The sequence below is a fragment of the Dasypus novemcinctus genome, chromosome X (genome assembly GCF_030445035.2).
Source record: "Dasypus novemcinctus isolate mDasNov1 chromosome X, mDasNov1.1.hap2, whole genome shotgun sequence".
NCBI classification, from domain to species: Eukaryota; Metazoa; Chordata; class Mammalia; order Cingulata; family Dasypodidae; genus Dasypus; species Dasypus novemcinctus.
In genome coordinates this window covers 123,597,483-123,617,830 of record NC_080704.1, presented here as the reverse complement: position 1 = coordinate 123,617,830, position 20,348 = coordinate 123,597,483, and the positions used below count along the sequence as shown (strand labels likewise).

The 20,348-nt window shown below is 36.2% G+C and overlaps 1 protein-coding gene across 6 annotated transcripts in view; it reads left to right on the top strand.

Annotated features, from left to right (window-relative positions):
- The first annotated feature begins 1,602 nt into the window (after positions 1–1,602).
- Positions 1,603–20,348, top strand: part of LRCH2 (leucine rich repeats and calponin homology domain containing 2) — a 200,779-nt gene continuing 182,033 nt past the window's right edge. For 4 of the 6 annotated variants that reach the window (XR_011647944.1, XR_011647943.1, XM_058291724.2 and 1 more), the window contains exon 1: positions 1,603–2,027. Coding sequence is in view for 4 of the 6 variants with exons in the window: in XM_058291724.2 (XP_058147707.1) it covers positions 1,685–2,027 (343 nt within the window). In the remaining 2 variants the exon portion in view is untranslated. The remainder of the gene's footprint in view (positions 2,028–20,348) is intronic. The other 2 variants (XM_058291725.2, XM_058291726.2) reach the window with 2 other exon arrangements.

Below are 20,348 nucleotides of genomic sequence, written 5' to 3'. Positions count from 1 at the left end.
CATACAATTTTATAGGTAATGACAAAATGTATTATGGCCTGTATCCATCATTGCAATGTCAAGCAGGACAATTCCAGTGTCCTCCAAATGCCCCCATGTTACACCTCTTCTTCCCTCTCCCTCCCCTCAGAACCTCTGGTGGCCATTGCCTTCATATCAAAGATAAAATTCTTCCATTTCTAGAATAATAATAATTCTATAGGAGAATAATATTAAGCCTACTTTAGTCCATTGTTCATTTCCCAGTCTTGAGGATTTTGGGATGGTAATGCTCACTCTGTTTCTAATTGAAAGGGGCTTAGTTCCCATGAACTGATTTTGAGATCCTCATTCTCAGTTCTGTTCCCTCTATGTGTCATGCAGGAGGAGAATGTAATTTTTCACAACGTAATCATTTAAATTAACCTCTCTGAATACAAAACAATTTGGAGAAGTTGTAATTCTTTATAGCATTATTTAAAAGTATAATCTATCCTAGATAAACTTTGGTCGGGTGATTTCTCTAAGAAAATTTGACTGTTGTCATATTGCTTTCAAATTGATATAGAAGAGATATAGTGATATAGAAGAGAGGCACAGGATATTCAAATTAATAATCACTGTATATATCCAAGCATTCTGATTTTTTTTCAATAATGTTACTGAATATTAGTGAAAATGATATTAAGAATGAGGGGGGTGGGACTATAGGATGTGTAAATGTGGCAGTGCGTTAAATGGTTATGTGATAAACCTGACTAGGTAAATTGAGGTCAGATTATGGAGAACTCGAAAGCCTGGTAAAGGGGTTTGAACTTTCTTCTCTGTGTCCTCTGCAATGAAAATGAGTTCAGGTTCTAGGAATAAACTCCTAAAATCCATGATTGATTAGCTTCATATCCTCCGTTTTTCAGTACAACACACCGTATCAAAATCTGTATTTCAAAAATGAACATTAAGGTCGTTTGATGACCAAAGACTTTTCCATCGGCCAATATTGAAACAATGAGGCAAAAACTAGAGATATTTTGGATATATTGGCACAACTTCAAAGAGTGATAGAACAGAAAGCAAAGAACTCATCTAAATTTAGGAGGGCAGTAGTTTGGCTGAAACCCACATACACTGGAAGGAGAGGCTTCCTTGAAAACGTTTTAAGAGTCTTCTCATATTTTGGGATTCTACATTATGGTAAAATTCATATATGACTAAACCTCAGTACTGCACTAATTTTCCTCTCCAAATGATTCCAGCGTTTATCTCTGATTAACACTGGTAAATTATTTCTGAGGCATTTACAGCAATCCTTTTCTTTAGCTTACCAATAGTCCTTCTGAATGTTGTTTCTATATTCTCTGAAACGAATCCCTTTCATTTCTATTTAATATATTTTGAAGAACCAAAAATGATGAAGCAAGTTAGAGATTTGGGGACATATCGACAAATGAACTGTAGTTAGGCTGGTGTTGCTTCTCAAGATTTTGGTGATTTAGCATCTTTCCTCTGATCACGTATTTCATAAAGCAAGCGGTCTGCACTTTTGAACATCATCCCTTCTCTCTCCAAAACGTCCTCCCTACCCGCCCCCTGGTCCCTTCCCACTCTCTACCTCGCCCCCGCCCCAGCCTGCGCATGCGTCGAAAACACCCCCTGCATTCGCCGCACAGGCTGAGAGTATTGTCGGGGGCTATTCTCTCCAAGGAACATGGCGGCGAGTCAGGGAGGTGGTGGTAACAGTGGGGGCGGAGGTTGTGGGGGAGGTGGAATTAGCGGTGGCGGTGGCGCGACCGGAGGAGGAGGTGGCGGAACCGGAGGGGGTGGCGGCGGCGGGACCCTGGTGGTGCCCATCCCGGTACTGACTCTTTTCGGTCAGCCGTTCTCCAACGGGCCGCAGTGGAACCCGGGGAGCCTGCAGCCTCAGCACACCGTGAGGAGCCTGGACCGGGCCCTGGAGGAGGCGGGTAACTCCGGCATCCTGTGTCTCAGTGGTAGGAAACTCCGAGACTTCCCGGGCAGTGCCTATGACTTGACGGACACCACCCAAGCAGGTGACAGAACCAGGGAAGGGGAAGCTGGGCTAAGGAGGAGGAGGTGCGGGTAGTGGGTGGCTGCGTGGCTGCGTTGTTGGACTCTGCTGGTCTGGGCGGGTGCGCGCGGGGTGGGGGGGTGGTGTGAGACTGAGAAAGTCAGAGCTGCCTGTTCTCCTGATTGTGAGGGCGAAGAAGGGACTAGGGGAAGAGGCAAGAGTGATTGAAGGATGTGTGGAAACTGGATGGGATGTTAGGGGTAAGACAGCATTATGGTTGAAGCTAGTTTCTCCAAGGGGGGAGAGAGCGTGGTATTGGCACCTTCCGTAGTGCACTTCTTCCAACTCTCCTGGATGTTTCCATCTTTACCGAAAAAAGAGGGACAGTATCTAAAAGCAGAATCTCTATATATTCCTCAAAGGCATACGTGCCTCCAAGAATGGCATATCCCTTTTCATAGTGCAGCCACAGTATTGCCCGGGTTTTTCTGTGTTAATTTCTGTATGTTTTAATTATCCTAGAATACTCTTGTCTTCTTTCTCATCACGTATGAATTAAAAGACAGATTTTTCATTTTCCTGGTGTTGAGAATGCACTGGTAGTTAAATTAGTATTTTCTGCACTAGCAAATTAAATCATCAATCATTTACACCTCTTGTTACTAGGGGAAAGATAATCCTTCTCTTGAGTTATGTTGAAGTCTCAATTTTTAAAATAGAGAGAGCCAGTATTTTAAAGAGCATTATGAGAAAAAAATTAACTCCATTCTTTATGGAGTTGTGGATTAATGGCTTATCATTTTCAATGAGAAATTGCCTATTGTAATGTTCTTCAAATACTTATTCTATGGTAGTCTTTGTTGTGGATGTCATTTTTTTGTTAAGAACACACTTTTTTCTCTGCCTCATAAACCAGTGCTATTAGGCATATTTGGTTTGATGAAAGGGTTTTTTGCTTTTCACAGTCTTTGAATTTGTTATTTCTGGGTCTCTTTTCATCTGCTTTGCTGAAATAAATCATGGACAAAATGATGTTTATAGATGTAGTAATTTTGAAAAAATATAGTAAGTGAATTCACCCATAATGAGAAATAATAAAAGACCTTTTATTTTCAGATAGGATGATTTCAGTGTATTTCCTTTTGGATATTAAATAAAGCTATGTAGTTTGGAGGAGGATATGCAGAGGAGGAAAACCTAAAATTAGACACTTCTACCCAATGATTCTCTCAGGAGTTATCCGAAGAACTATCAATGTGTAAATTGATCACTGATTTTGTATTTTGGGAAGCATGTTTGAGTATTTACTCCTTCACTCTGAACAGATTTCCTAAACAATATGTTCACATATTTATGAATATATTGGCAAGGTATTATAACTTCACAATATGTTCTTTAAAGGCTTCAAGAACAATGGTTGCAGACTGCATCATTATACGGGTATATTGTTTCTAATAACCTTTAAACACCCGCTCTAGTTCTTGGACAAATTTTAAGGATTTTAGCTGTTGCTCTCCAATTTACTATTGCAAGCTTATTTCCCCAAACAGTCCTACCTGGAACTCTCTGTTCCAACTTAGGTCAACCCCTTGTGCCTCAAATATATTTTGTGAGTTTCTGCCATGTCTTTGCACCAGGTGATCTGAATATTTGGGCTTTTCTTCAATTCTCTATGTATGTAAAGTTGTTCAACCCCAGCCTTTCCAAGAACCTGCCTCCAATTCTCTTAGTCGTCCATAGCAGGCTCCTGTTTGGATGAATTTCCATGGTACTTATTGTCTTTACCACTAACTTGGTGCTGCTGGCTTTATTTTCTTTTATGTTTCTGTCTTGCTGTCACCCAGAAGAGGGTGACCTCCTTAAAGGCAGGGAATAATTCATATACTTGTTCACTTTACTCATTATATATTGCTTATATTGCACTTGATAATATTTTCCATAAATATGAATATCATGATATGAGGTTATAACCTTTGGCTTTTAAGCCTTCGGTTGGCTTTCAGAGGCAAGCTTTAACAGAAACCAGAACCATCTTTGTTCTTGGTAAACAGTCATTCATCATAACCTTTTTTGGAAACTACAGTAGCACAGGATTTCTTTAGATAATTCCACCACATTTCACTTTTATTTTCCCAGTTGAATATATGTTCTTTAGGAACATTTAAAAATCAAATAGAGTTAAAAAAAAAAAGGCTGTTGTATTGCTCTTTTTGTTTTAAATGAAAAATCTGGGGATGACTCATTTGACCATTTGTTTTTGACAAAATTTACCATTATTTTTTTGTAAAGAGACCAGTATCCATTATGTATAAATAGAAAGTGGGTACACTGGAACTGAAGAAAAAATAAAACACATTTGAGATCATATATATATATATATATATATATATGTATATGTATATGTATATATACACACAAACATACACATACATACAGTGCATGCTCTATTTGATGGGTATTACTACTTGATGCAATGTGTTTAAAAAGACTCTCAGTGGAATAATGTTTCAGAATTAAGCACTATGTTTGATTTTTAGGGTCCTCCAAGTTTGGCTTCACTCACTTTGTTCAGTCTACTTCTAATTACTCCAAAACATTTTTTACTTAACTTCCAGTCAGTCTTCTAGTCTACCAACCCACTTATTATCCTTACTTCTGTCTCTATGTCTTTGCTTATGCCATTCCCTTCTCTAAGTTGCTTGTTTTTTCCTCTATTTGTCCTTTAGTGTATCTAATTAGTTAGACAAGCATGTAATGATTTATTGGATTGGGAAAAGACTGTAGGAAGGGAAAATAGGAAGGTGATAAGAATCTGGACAAGGGTGGTAGAAATAACACTGGAAAAGGAGAAATTTGATAAATTTTAAAAGAAGGGGTAAATTTCAAAAGAAAAAGGAAGAACTTTTTGCATTGTTTTGCTGACCCTCACATGTGCATAAAATGAAATAGACCAGTGGTTCTCCACTCTGGCTGCACATTAAAATGGCAAGAATGTTTTATTTATTTATTTATTTCAGTTAAGTATGCCCAAGCCCCACCCCAACCCAATTAAATCAGAGTTTCTACTGCCTGGGTTTTAAACCCACCCCAATTAAACCAGAATCTCTGGGGCCTGGGCACTTGTATTCTTTTTACATATTCTCAGGTTATTCTAATTTGTAGCCATGGTTGCAAAACCCTGAAATAGCCCATTTTTTTTAGGATCTCAAAAATATTTGTTGTTTGAGTGAATGAAAACATCAATAAAAATTTAGTGACTAACCTAAAGTCACTTGTCAAGAGGGTAAAAACCAAAACTTGGAACCAAGTGTTCAAGTTCTAGTTCAATGTTCTTTTCAATAGACTTGTATGAATTAAAGACTCATTTTTTTTCATCTTATGGAATCTACAGTGAATAGAAATTTCCTAGGAAGTTATAGTTTCTTCAGATCCCATGTATAACTCAATTTTAACATTTAATAATATTTGATAAGTTTGCATTATGTGAATTTTGACCCCCAAATATGTAGCAGTTGAATCTTGTTTGCTGTGTGAACTACTTGCCTGGCTATGATGGCAAATAGATAGTAGCAGCTATTGACAAAATTTATCTCTGGGGACTTTTTACCTTTCTTTTTGCATTTCTGATGTCTGTTCTGCCTCACCCATCTGTCCCCATCATGCTGCCTTCTTTGTTTATCATTCCTTCTTCAGCCTACAGATCTGTTCCATTACTGGAATGGTACATAAAGCCAAATAACTATGGCAGCCCTTCCAGTAGATTTGCATTTAATAGGAGGAACTTGCAGATTTACTTGAATCCTTAATTCAGGGGTTCTTAACATTTTTTGTTCCACAGACCCCTTTGCCGATCAGGTGAAAACCATGGACCCCTTCTCAGAATGTAGCAGCAGATAGTTTTATGACACTCAACTAGCATCGGGTCTAACAACTGTTATAATTTCGAAGTATGGATGAGCATAAGTGATTTTTTGAGATATGCAACAACTGTAATGTGATATGAATGGAATACTACTGTAATTTTATTTCATACATTCATAAGTAAATGAAATGCTAGATTTCAGTTAGAGGTCAGAGAAAATAAAGGTAGTAATTTTTTTTTCAGTTCAAGTGCACGGAACCCCTGAAATCTTGGGGGTCTGTGGACCCCTGGTAAGAACCCCTGCCCTATTTGGTGTTCTGTGCTCTGAACTTTTTTTGAGGATATCTGCATTCCAGGAACTCCTTGGCTGAAAATCTCACCCATAAAAAGACATAAAATCAGGCATCAGAAAGTTAATAATTTATTTCAGCGAGTTAGCTGACTCCTTCTGTAAGTTCTATGAAATGGTATACTTGGTAGGACAAAGAGAAATTGGCAAGAACTTTTCAGTTTGCCTGGATACGGTGACGTTTTGTTACAATTTGAAGGGATTAAAAATGAATTTAATGGTTACCCAAACAAATTTTGAAACATTTCATAGCTTACTCTGTTACCCAGTGCTACAAATTAGGGAATGTGTCTCAGCCTACTTGCAGCTGCTCCCTCCATCAGCAATAGGTCTGTGGAAAAGATTTAGGAATTCTTACTACATCAGGTTTGCTCTGTCCTGGTTAATCACATTCTTTCCTGTAAATAAAAAGTCAATTCCAGTATTTCCCACATGTGCTGGTTTACCTCTTCAACTGTGGGGAGTGTTACATTGTATCAGGTTTTAAAATGGAGCCAGATAAATACAATATTGGTTTCTGTTACATAGGTTAATGGCCTATCAGTGCACTCAGTGCTTTTTAATTTTGCCACCTGATTCAAGTATCTGTATAGCTTTATGTAATAAATGTCTTCCTAAAAAATCAAGTGGGAAGCTCATTTTTTGACAGTTGAATCATAATTTAATTGCTGTGGGTTGAATTTGAGTTGATGAACCTTGTAGTGATTTATCTTATTCCATGATGAATTCCTCTACAACATAAATATTTGCCCCTTAATTTCTTTTTTGCAAATTCAGCTTTTAAAATGCATTGTTATCTTAAATTGGAGGATATTTCATCATTACAATAATACCGTTTATGTAGATCTTTATGAATTTCGAAGCACTTTCAAATGTAATATCTTATTGTATTCCAATAATAATCTTGTGACTGGGCAGAATATATAGTAATTATTCCTGATGATTGAAAGAGGTTATTCAAAATGTCCTAAGTTAAATGACTAGTGTATGACAGAGTGTGGGTCAGAGCCTAGGTTTTCTAACTAGAACTGTTGCAATGTTATTTCCACTGGAACACATTCCCTGCTTACAGCAGAGCTATTTTTAAAAGAAACATTATGGTACTATCAGTTATTTATTCTGAAAAAAATACATGCTTTTTTAACATCAGAGGTCATGTAGTTTTTGTTTGTGGTGAGTGTATTTACATATGTTGTCTTCTGCCTCTTTCTCTCATGGTTTTACATTAGATACATTCAGCAAGCATTTACTGCACCTCAAATCTGGAGACATGATTATGGTCAATATGAAAGAAAGTGTTCCTGTTATTGAAGTGTTTCCAAAATAGTTGAATATATATGGTAATATGTGGTACAATTAGAAGTACATTATAATGTATAACACTATTCAAAATGGTATACTTCTATAAACTGTACATATAAGTGATCTGGAACTATGGCATAAATCTTAATTTTACTGGGGTTCAAGGTCGTTTGGGAAAACTTTCTGGGAGGTTAGATATTTGCTGACCCCTGAGGTAAATGGTCAGTATGAGATCAAGTTATGATTAGGCAGGAGATATGGCCGCAAGATTTCAGGAGAAGAAATGACATGAATACAGAGTTAAGAATGAACTGTGTATGCTTGGCGCAGATGTTAACTAAAGATGATTTATATAGTATTTTCTTAATCATGCTTAAAAATCTGAGAGGGGGGAACCCACGGAAAGTTCAGTGTTAAAATACAAGAGGAGGAGGTAGAAACTTTAATTGAGGGTAAAGGATGCAAAGAAAGTGGGTAGGAAGCTGTTAGCTATGGTAAGGAAGAGTAACCTGACATTTCTCAAGGTAGAAGTAGAGTTAGATGTGTGGGAAATTTAATCCCTTAAATTTGAATCTTAATGAAGTAAGGCTGTGTCATAAGGTAAGACAGTGTTGGTGAGCATAGGAACAGGGACTCAACAGAGCAAAATATTTTAAGTAATCAAAGTGGAGAATAAGCCACATTTGAGAATTAGGACTCTGGTAGCAGCTAAATTAGTTGCTTTTATAAAATATAAGTTTATCACATTTTCTGAAAAAATTATCAGATTCACAACAGGTCTAAGGATAGAAGCAATGGGGATATTTCAGAACTGGCTTAGTGGGACACTTTGCTTAAGGTTTAAAATGTAAAATTTTAATTTAGATTATTTGTAATATAAAGTTTAAGGCACTTTTTTTAACCAAATCAATTTTACTGATACATTTTAATAAAGTATGCAATTAATCGAAAGTATATAATCAGTGGTATTTGGTATAATCACATGGTTGCACATTCATCACTTCAGTCCTTATAAGAGTATTTTCATTATTTCTATAATAATAATAATAAACCAAAAGCAGGTAAACAAACACGAAAATTCTTCACCTCTCAATCTCTATACTTCCCCTTCATGCATAGCTGCTATTTTTTTCCAATTCTTTGACAGTTATTTATTTTTAAGGAGATTTATTGAGATATACTCACATACTTTATGATCTATTCAAAGTGTTTACTCAATGGCTTTTTGTATAATCACAATATTGTACATTATTACCAGAAAAAATTTTAGAATAATTTGATTACTCAAAAAAACCCCAAAACTCCACACACCTTAGCAATTACCTCTCGATCCCTCTATCTTTCCCACCCTACATAACCACTAATATAATTTCATCTTTATAAATTGGTTATATATATATATATATATATATATATATATAATAAATGGAATCATACTATATATACTACTTTGAGTCTGGTATCTATCACTTAGCATAATGTGTTTTTTGTCCGATATTATTAACATCTTGTATTAATGTATATTAGTTTCGTTTCAAAGAAAAAACAGTCTCATATATGCAATTTTACCCATATACATGTTTTATATGTGGTTTTACTATGCTATGTATCTCTATCAGATTTTAAGAAAATGTTAACCCTTCTCAGAAGGTACATTGGAGAAAGAAATTTGTATGCGCTACAAAAATTTAAAAAAACATCTTTACCCACCATAATCTCTGACCCTGGCCTCATTCTCTAGGATCTTTATGCTAATTTCTGTGAGTTCCATAAAGAAGTAAAGAGCATTTGGTTAACAGTTAAGTAGGAATAACTTGCATGTTTTAGTGTTCAAGAAAAAAATTCAATTTTTGTTTGTTCTGTATTTTTAATACTTTTTAAAATTAAAAAATAATTTAGATTACATAAATGTTACATAAAAATACAGGGGATTCCCATATGCCCCACACCGTACCCCTCCCACACTTTCCCACATTAACAGCATCCTTCATTAGTGTGGTACATTTGTTAAAACTGACGAACACATATTGGAGCACTGACACTAAGCATGGATTATAGTTTATACTCTGTCCTGAAAAATTGTATAAGTTATGGCAAAATATAAAATGGCCTGTATCTATCATTGCATTGTCATTTGGGACAATTCCATTTCCCAGAAATGCCCCCATATTACACCTGTTATTCCTTCTCCTTCCCCTCAGAACCTCTGATGGACATTGCCCACATCAATGGTAAATGTTCTTCCATTGCTAGAATAACAATAACTCTATAGTAGAATAACCAGAAGCATATTTTAGCCCATTGTTCAATACCCAATCCTGCAGATTCTGAGATATTGATGCCCACTCTTCCTCTCTTTGTGAAGGGCTTTGATCCTGTGGGGCTGATGGATGGGACTATCTTGCTTGCAGTTGCAGACCTTCTCTGTTCCTTGGGATGGGGGTTGTCCATCATCATGTCCTTGATATTTGTCCTGGGTGAGTCCAATGAACTGAGTGTAGGTGTTGCAACTCTGTTGAGATTCAGGGCCCGGCTGGCACATGGATGGACTGAAGATTTAAGTCTCTTGAACATAACACCTATCAAGCATATTACTAACTATAGGTGCAATTAGAAGGAGCAGAAGAGGCATGTGTAGGGTATCCACAAATGAATCCAACAGTATCACACTGTGGAGCATAAACTCCTAATAAGGCCCACTGACAGGGCACCAAACCCCTGAGCTGTCTGCCCTGCCTATAGTTCCTGTATGTCTACAGAGCCCTCACTAGCCCTGCTATTTGAGGCAATATTTACTGCAGTAGTCAATGAGGTCCTGCTGAGATGTGCATAAGTGTAACCTCTGGAATGACCTCCTGACTCACTTTGAAGTCTCTTAGTCATAAAAATATATTTGACTTTGTTTTTTCCCCCTTTTGGTCAAGATCTTTTTCCAGATGCATTACTAGTTGGTGTTTGGTAAGGGTCATCCCCAGGAGTCATGTCCCACACCGCGGGGGAAGGTAATGCGTTTATTTGCTGAGTTTGGCTTAGAGAGAGGCCACATTTGAACAACAGTAGGCTCTCAGGAGGTAAATCTTAGGCAACATAAAATAATAAGCTAAGTTTCAATTTCAAAAGAAAAGCTTCATAAGTACAGTCATAAATATTGAGTGTCCATTGCAATGGTCCATCCACCTTCACAAGCACTGTCCTTTTACTTGGGGGATTCTTGCTGTTCCATTAGAGAATGTGGCAGAGCTCCGCAGGATAGGAATTTTATATTCTTTTGGGTATTGTGTGAATCTCCACACACTGTGACAATGCCCCATGATCTCTTGAACATGTTCATGTGCTTTAGGTTTCCCCCAGGTGAACCTCCTCCCATGTATCTCCCATCACTGACCTCCCACACCAATGATCCTCCCTTGCAAAAGTTGTGACCCTGTTGTGATCCACAGCTTCTTAAAAAATGAAACCAATTAAATAACCAAATAATATTAAAAAGAAGATGAAATGGTAGTTTTAAAAATAACAAAATACAAAAAAATTTGAAATAAAAAATATTTTTTGATGTTGTGTCTTTCATCACTGTAAGTTCTGTTGTCTTGTATGTACACTGATATTTTCTTTTATATAGTCCCCTGGTCTTTTTTTTTTTCATTTTATCTTCAAAGAAACTTTAGGTTACAGAAAAGTCACGTATAGAATATAGGAAATTTCCACATACCCATTATCCTCCCCCTTCCCCCCTTCCCCTGTTAATAACGTTTTACATGTGGATGGTACATTTGTTGCAGTTGATGTACAAATATTGAAGCATTGCTACTAACCATAGTCATTGATTTACATTATGGTTTACATTTTGGACTATGAACTTTTATAAATTTTGATGAAATTTAAAATGGTGTGCATCCCTTATTGCAAGATAATGCAGAACAATTCTAATGACCTAAAAATGTACTGTGTTCAGCAATTCTGTTCTTCCCTCCCCTTCCCTTCAGTACCTGTTAACCACCAAGTCTAACTTTTTGAAGAATAAGATTCATAATTACTTGCAATAATAATGAGGACTTGACATATTGATTTGTTTTCTTTTATCAGACTCTGCCTGTGTTCTCCACAGACTCTTGCCCCTCTATTTGAGAATGCAGCAGGACTCCCCAGGATGGGATCTTAATATTGTTTATTGTGTGTAAATCCATCCACTAATATAACACACTATGAGAAGATGACCACTTACAAATTGCATAGAAACCTGACTGTGGTGCGCCATATCTTGTATGTCCCCTGTATCAGGGTTCTCCAGGGAAATGGAATGAACAGGAGATATCTGTAAATAGTATGAGATTTTATAAAATTCTCTCACTTAACTGTGAGGATGCACGATTTCAGATTCTGCAAGCAGGCTGTCCCAGAGCCTCCAATGAAAGTCCAATGAAGTGTCTTGATGTGTTTCTGGGAGACGTTGGCTGTCCAAAGTCGAGCTGGGAAATTCTCTCTGAATGCTGAATGAAATCATTTCCCCTTTTAAGGTTATTCAACTGATTAGATAAAACATCACTCATTACTGACAGCAATTTCCCTGGTTGATTGTAGATATAATCGACCATCTGTACAGTAAACTCACTGATGACTGAATCCCATAAATGTCCTTGTATTACAATTAGACCTGTGCTTTCTTGACCAAACAAATGGACACAATTAACTGTCTGAGTAGTCATACATCACCCTCCACGTCCAGTACCCTACCCCAGTAACCCTCCCTTGCCATGTTTGCCTAAAGAACATTCCCAACATTCTAGTTTTAACCACAAACCTGCAAATCCCCAGAGTTCATCTGCTCCTTCACATGACCTATTTACTATTCTTTCATTATCTTCATTTCTTTTTCCAGTCTCTTACTTTGTCTCTTCTAAATATTTTATTTCTGACTGTTTTTCTCTTTCAACTACCTTAAAATATGACTTTTATAAAAACACTCATATTCTTAAAATCATTTTAGATTCATATTTCTGGATTTCTGTTAGCTGAAGTAATATTCTGTGGATTTTTATCCTTTTATTAAATAATCTAAATTTCTTTCAATTAAAAGCAAATGTTTATTTTGTATGAAAGAAATTACAGAATACTGATCTTCGGAACAATTTGCTAGTTGTGCTGAGTAAGTATTGTTCATATACTGTAATATTATTTTACATTTATTTGGTATATTCTTACCCTTTTTTGGTTACTATTTGAATGGAATACTTTTTTCCAACATTTCACTTTTAACCTCATTGTGTCCTAATGTCTGAGCTGGGTCTCTTGTAGACAACATATAGACGGCTTCTATTTTTAAAATTCATTCTATCTGTCTATATCTTTTGATAGGGAAGTTCGATTCATTAACATTCATTGTTATTACTGCAAAGGCATTACTTATTTCATCAATTTTGTCCTTCGGCACTCTGTTGTCATATTTTTCTATTGTCTGTCTTCCTACCCTTCCTAATTATCTTCATATCTAAACTCTTCTCCAAATCTCTCACCCTTGTTTGTTCCTTTTAGGCTGTAGCAACCCCTTTAGTATCTCTTGCAAATTGGGTCTTTTGGTAACAAATTCTGTAAGGTTTGTTTGTCTGTGAAGACTTTGAACTTGCCCTCATTTTTGAAGGATAGCTTTACCAAATATAGAATTCTTGGCTGGCAGTTTTTCTCATTTAGTACCTTAAATATTAGGTTAAAAATAATACATAATATCACTTTTTTTCCTCTTCTCCTTGGTTTCTGATGAAATGTTGGCACTTAATCTTATTGAGTTTCCCTAATATGTAATGCTATGAAAATCCTCTCTTTATCTCTGATACTTGTCATTCTGAATAGTAGGTGTCTCAGGATAAGACTATTAAAATTTACTCTATTTAGGGTGCATTGTCCTTTTTGGATATTGATATCTATGTCCTTTATAAGGGTTGGGACATTTTCATTCATTATTTCCTCAAATATTCTTTCTGCCCCTTTTCCATTCTCTTCTCCTTCTGGGACACCAATAATACTAATGTTTGTGTGTTTCCTGTTGTCATTCAATTCCCTGAGGCTCTGTTCCACTTTTTTCCATTCTCTTTCTGTTCTGTCTTTTCCAGTTCTGATGCTCTTTCTTCAAAATCACTAATTCTATTTTCAACTAATTCAAATTTGCACTTTGGGGCCTTTATTTTATTTTTAATTGCATCCATTGTTTCTTTCAGTCCCATAAGATCTTTTAATTTTCTCTGTAGGTTTTCAAATTGTTCTTTATGCTCTTCCAATGTGTTCCTAATATCCTTTATTTCTTCAGTCATATTTTTAAAAAAATACATGATTATCACCGATTAATTATATTAAATCCTGTATCTCTTCAGGATATTTGGTTTGTTCTTTTGGGTGGGCCATTCCTTCCTGTTTCTTAGTATGAATTGTAATTTTTTGCTGATGTCTAGGCATCTGAATATTTTGGTGAATTTACTCTGATGGCTAATTCTCTCTCCTGCCTTTTTTTTTTTTTTTACAGCTTTCCCCCCCCCCCCTTTATTTTTGGTATTTTGGTTCAAAATATTCTCAGCCTTTAAAATTGCCCAGCTTAAGTTTTCAAATTAAGGCCAGGTACTCACTAATGGGGTGCAGATTTTCTCCCAGGGGTTGGATATCGAGAATGTGCACTGTTTTTGTCCATGCAATTTCCACATCAGTCAGCAGATGTCACTATTCAGAACACCTTTCCAAGGAGTTGTTTCATTCTTGGCTTTCCTGTGTTCCAGTGTTTAATCTCCAGATTGGCGATTCAAAGTGTGCCCTGTTGACTAAATTCACTGCAGAAATGCACCCCGACCTCCCTCCCCTTTTCCCTTCTAACAGTTGTTAATGAGGAAGATGTCTGCTCCCCTCTCAGTTGGCTTCTGTGAGCCAGGTGTTTTACCCCAACTTAATATCTTGGGGTTGGGGGAGCAGAGTCCTTCTAGGCCACCACTGGAGCTTTGTAACTCAACGTTTGTCCTTTCAGCTTTTTTGCCCCCCTGTCCTTCACACTCCTGGGAGTTGTGTAGCACTATTCTGGTCTGCTGACCCCCAAAGCAGGTCCCTTGGACAGCTTTTGGCTCTTTCTCCATTGTTTTTGTGCTATCATTCAGTCCTGCCTGTTAGTCCATTACCATTTTTCCACAGTCTGTCTAAGGCCCCTTTTTGAATATTGAACGTATGAAGGTGGACATGATCTAGGACCTCATTATCAGTATAAGAGGTGATGCTGGGGACACTTTTCACAAATAAAAGCAATTGAAGGTTACAACATACTGATTTGCAGGATGTGGTATTTTTTAAAGTTACAAGGCAGGGTTAGTCTTTGTAAAAGGGCATGTCACTTTCCCAGCTGAGCAGCCCTCTCTAAGGTATGCCTTAAGATGTATGTTGCCCACCTACCATACTACAGAGGCTGGTTATCATCATGACCTGGAAGTGGAAATGTTTTAGTTTTCTTTTTTTTTCTCCATTGTGGGTGTATTCAGGTACTTCTTTAAGCAGTGTAATGCTCTAATAACCAGTTCTCCGAAAATTTGAGATAGGTTTGTCTGTTACCCTTCAATAGAAAAAAAATACTTTGTGTTACAGTGAACTATTTAATGTAGTAAAAGAAAACTGTACAAGTTAGTGTATAATAAGTTAAGTTTGTGTTTAGTCTCATGGTAAACTAGTACAGTTAATCTGCTACCGGTTAAACTTTAACTTTTAATCAAATAAATTATAAATGGATACTGTTCCACTCATAAAATGCTAGTTTTCAATGGACTGTAACAATTATCAAACAATAATACTTTAAAATAATTTTTGCTTTCAAATTATTTAAAGAAAATCATTTTCCACAAAATAAGTCTTTTCCTAATTGTGGACCTTGTTCATTATGTATATACACTTATTATTTGTAACAGAGATGTTCCTTTTATTTTTAAATTAATTCAATTTCTTTCAGTATAATTTTACTTAAATTCAGGTTTCAAGGTGACAAGAGATAGATATAAAATAACTGTGGCATAAGTTTTATTTGAATTCTGTGGAGAATAACCAATTCCATAACAATTCTGAATTTGTGTTTAACTAAAAAATGACTATTATAGCCCCAAAAGACTCTAGTATTAGCAGTCTAGTTTTTTGTCTTCACTTACAGAATAATTACAATATGTAAACCCTCACTGTTTGAAATAATTATTTGGGAATTTGTGTCTGTGTCAATTGGAAATTGGTAACATTTTAAAATATTTGTAAATTAGAAATAGTAATTTGAGCATAGATAACTATGTATTTAATGTACTTTACTGGTTCCTTAATGAATACATAAAAAGCATATAAGAATGGATTTGTCATACTAGTTTATGTAAATAGACAATGTTGCAAAGTTGCTGTTTTCAAGGAAATTTTTGTTTCATTGTGGTATAAAATAAATTCTCACCTACCTATTCAATAGGCTAGATCAGTGGCTCTTAATCGGGGTGGGGAGATTTAGCTCCCCAAGGGGCATTCAGCAATGTCTTGGAGACCTTTTATTTGTCTTAGCTTGGGAGGTGCTACTGACATCTAAGTGGGTAGAGGCCATAGGACAGCCAAAAAAAATATATATATTTTTGATCCAAAATGTCAGTGGTGCCAAGGTTCAGAAACCTTGGACTATAGGAAAGATAGATGTCTAAGTGAAAATGAAGTGCTAGATATGTTCAAAGTTGTAGAGATGACATCTGATTTGGTTGGTGGAACATCAAAAAGGGCTTTATAAAAACTGAGGATGGGCCTTACTTGGGGAGAGAACAGATTTTATAGTTGGGCATAGAGGGTGGAACTTGCCTGAATATTGATATCTCACAATGCCCTTAAACTCAATAAATCAAAAACTTACACTTTGTTATTGACCCTAGTCTTTCTGATAACCCAGATCAGAAACCTGGGAATCATTCTCAACTCTTTCTCTTCCCTCAACTTCTAAATATAGTAGATACTAAGGCCTGTTGTTCATAACTCTTTGAGTAGCTTTGAAATGTTTCCTTGCTCTCTATTCTCACTGCCATTGTAATTGAAGTACACCTCTTCACCTTTTAACTGGACCTATCAAAGGTTTCCTAAATGACCTCCCTACAGCAAGTTTGCTTTAAAGTTAGCCATCCACACTGTAGCAAGAGTAATCTTTCTAACATGTAAATGTGATCGTCACTTGCTGTAAAACATACTCCAAGCCAGTACTTAGCTCTCTATCAATAACTTTCAAAGTCTTACTTCCTTATATAGTTGTTTTAAAAATTTAAAGAGCCAAAAAGTCTAATATACTATGCTATATAGTTGTAGTAAGTTTTATAACATATTACTTTATTAAATTGCTAAGATTCATCCAAATTTTTGAGTGAAGCTCTAGTTCTTTTGCTTTGACGTCTGCATTATATTTAATTATGCAAATATACCATACTTTATATATCCACTCTCTCACCAATAGCCATATGGGTTGTTTCCATTTTTTGTTCTTGTGAAAGGGGTTTCTGTAAACATTATACATATCTCCTGTTGTACGTGTGCAAGTATTTCTTTTATGCATGTAAAAGAAATACTGGAATTACTGGATTATATGGTATGTGAATGTTCAACTAAAGGAGATAATGTAATGTCAAACTCGTTTAAAATTTTTATTTCCAATGGCACTGTATAAGGATTATATGAATTCACTTCCCCTCCAGCATTCAGTATTGTGAGATTTAAACATTTCTGCCAAATGAGTTTAAACTGGAATTTCAAAAAATCTTTACATTTCCCTGCTCACTAATGATGTTAATATTTCTTCTAATATCTGTTGCTGTATGTGTTTTCTGTGCTGTGAAGTGAACGTCCATGAAATGTGCCCATTTTCTGTTATCTTTTTCTTATAGATTCTATAAGCTTTTAAAAAATTCTTTATTCAAATCATTTCCCAGTTTTGCATATTAAGATAGGCTGGAGGCAGTAGATAAGGCATATTCAGATAGTTGTAAAAAATAAATATTTAGATTAAAAGGGGTCTGATTGGAACTATAAAATTTTATCATATCACTTTTTCAAATGAAGATAGTTCATAAATCCAGTAGGAAAAGTAAGGGGAATGTTGCAGAAAAAGTGAGGTTAAGTAACACAATACGTATGGTTGTTGTTTTGTTTTTTGTTGGTGAGGGAGGTGCACAGGGAGCACTGGGCACTTTATGGTACATTATATCCCTGATACTTCTAGTTATTTGTGTGTGAAACTGAACAGGTCTTCTTGCAGTATCTTAATCAGATATCATGGATTAGCAGATGGGAGATGTTTATCCAGAAGGCTTTAGTGGTGTTTACAATTTTCTTCACTAAAAATTGGGACTTGAAGAAAGATTTATGTTCTGCTTCCTATTGGAAGATGCAATTTAGGATATGTATGTTGTTATGATATTTAGAATTTCTCTGACTCTGGTTTGTGATTCCAGTGGGATAGAATGTTTGAAATATGGGACAGGAGGTCACAATAATGTGTTGGAAGCATGGAAATGTACACACAAATCATGGGCTTTGGAGACACATCTGAGTTTGGGATCCTGGTCCTGTTAGTTACTACTACTTTTGTAACATTGAGAATGTCATTAAATCTGTTTTAGCTTCATATGTAAAATGAGGAATAGCATCTACCTTACAAGGTAGTTGAAAATTAGACATAATCTATACAAAGTATCCAGCACTCTGCTCCAGCATATGATGTGTATATGTATGTGTGTGTGTTTTAATCCCATTTAGGTTATTGTTTGTGTTAATTTGGAGTTCTGATTTGAAGAAGTTTTTCCCCTTAACTCCCATGTTATTTGATGCAGAGTATTCTATGGTGGTTTCTCTATTAATGATGACCCAAAAATATATTTCATGATTAGAAAGTTTACGAGAGGTAAAAATGTGTTAGACATTCAAATATTATATAGGATTTTTTATGAGGATCTATGATAATTAGTATCATTAAATACCACTTAAAAAGACTCATGTACCTTTGTTTTAATTAACAATTTGTGCAATCCCCCACCCCTTTGGTTCACTAAAGAAGATAAAACTGTAGTTAGTGTGGTTAGTAAAGTATAGTAATATAATTTCTGAAAGGCATTTCCTATGCCTTGGCAGAAATTCTAGCCAGTAGACCAGGAATTGTGCTGGGTAGCAGATGAATGCATATGTGTCTCTTGTGGCTGCAGTTTCTGAGATATCAAACAGATTTCTGTTTCTTCTGACTCCTCTCCTCTTTCCACTAGGTTTCTTGGTCTGTGAATCCGAAGGGTGATGCGAAGATTATTTAAATAAGATTATTTAAGATGATATTAATATCTCTAACAGGCTTGTAGCAGTTTTAAAAGGAGCTTCTTGAAGTAAGGCAGGAAAGAATGAATACACATCGGTCGGTCTTTCTATTGTTGAATTACTGCCAATACTACTTAATATGAGTTATGATTAAAGATACGATAAAACAATAGAAAAGCAATTCAGTGATATAAATGCACCTATCTGCAAGGATGCTAATTAACTGAGTTGTTACCTTCTAACTAGAAATAAATACTTATTCTTTTATCAATTCTGATTAAATACTATTCGGATGTGTTTTAGTTTGCCAAAGGCATGCCTATGCAAAGTACCAGAAATATGATGGCTTATAAGAAAGGGATTTACTTGGGTTCAAAGCTTATAGTTCCAAGGCTATGAAAAGTCCAAACTGAGGCTCACCAGAGCTTTCTCATGAAAGTTAGCTGCTGTTGATCCTGGAATGTTGGCATGTTGTGAAGCAAGATGGCCCCCGATCTCTTCCAAAATTTTAGCCTTCCCTTCTGGGTTCATGGATTCCTCTTGATCTGATCTGTGGGCCCAGCCTCTTGGTGATTCATGTTTAAGCTATCCTCTTTCTTACATGGCAGGATCTAACATGCCAGCTCCCTTTCCCTGTGTCTGAATCTGTTTATATCAGACTCCGCAAAGGGGCAGAGACTCAACCTGAGTCATGCCTCAGTTATGTAGTCCAATGAAAAGCCCTTAAACAATCTCATCAGATAAATCTAATCAAAGACCCCTTATTCAATTTAATGTAATCAGGGGGTATAACACCCAAAGGAATAATTTAGTTTACAAACATAATCTTTCTCTTTTTGAGATTCATAAAATAATCTCAGACTGCCATAGGAAGTGTATTAATTTCCTTTGCTGTAGCAAATGACCACAAACTTCGTGGTTTAAAACAATAGAAATTTATTTTCTCGGGTCTGGTGGCTAGAAGTCCAAAATGAGATCTACTTGACCAAAGTCAAGGTCTTGGTAGGGCCAAGCTCCCCTGGAGGCTGTAGGGGAGAATTCCTCCCCTCTTTAAGCTTCTGCTGAATGCTGGCATTCCTTGGCTGCATTGCTCAGATCTCTGCCTCCATCTTAACATTGTTTTCTGCTCTATGTCTGTTTAATTTCCCTCTGCCTTCTACTTATAAAGATACATGTACTGGCATTTAGGGCCCACCCGTGGTCCGGGATAATCTCCTCATCTCAGACTCCTTACTTATATCAGCAAAAACTTTACCATGAAAAGTGACATTCACAGGTTCTAGGAATTATATCCTGATATATTTGAGGACCACCATTCAGTCCACTACAGGTGTTGTAGACTTTGAGAGAGGTTCAATGATTTGCATATAGAGAGGCCAGGACTCAGGAATGATTTTGAGAAGGAAAAATGGTTTATTGACGGATGGCGGGACTGGGAGCTTTCTGTTTCAATCCCGAGCCCTGAACAAGACTTTTTAAGTTGTTTTTATACAGAGAGGAAAGGTTAAATGGTCCCT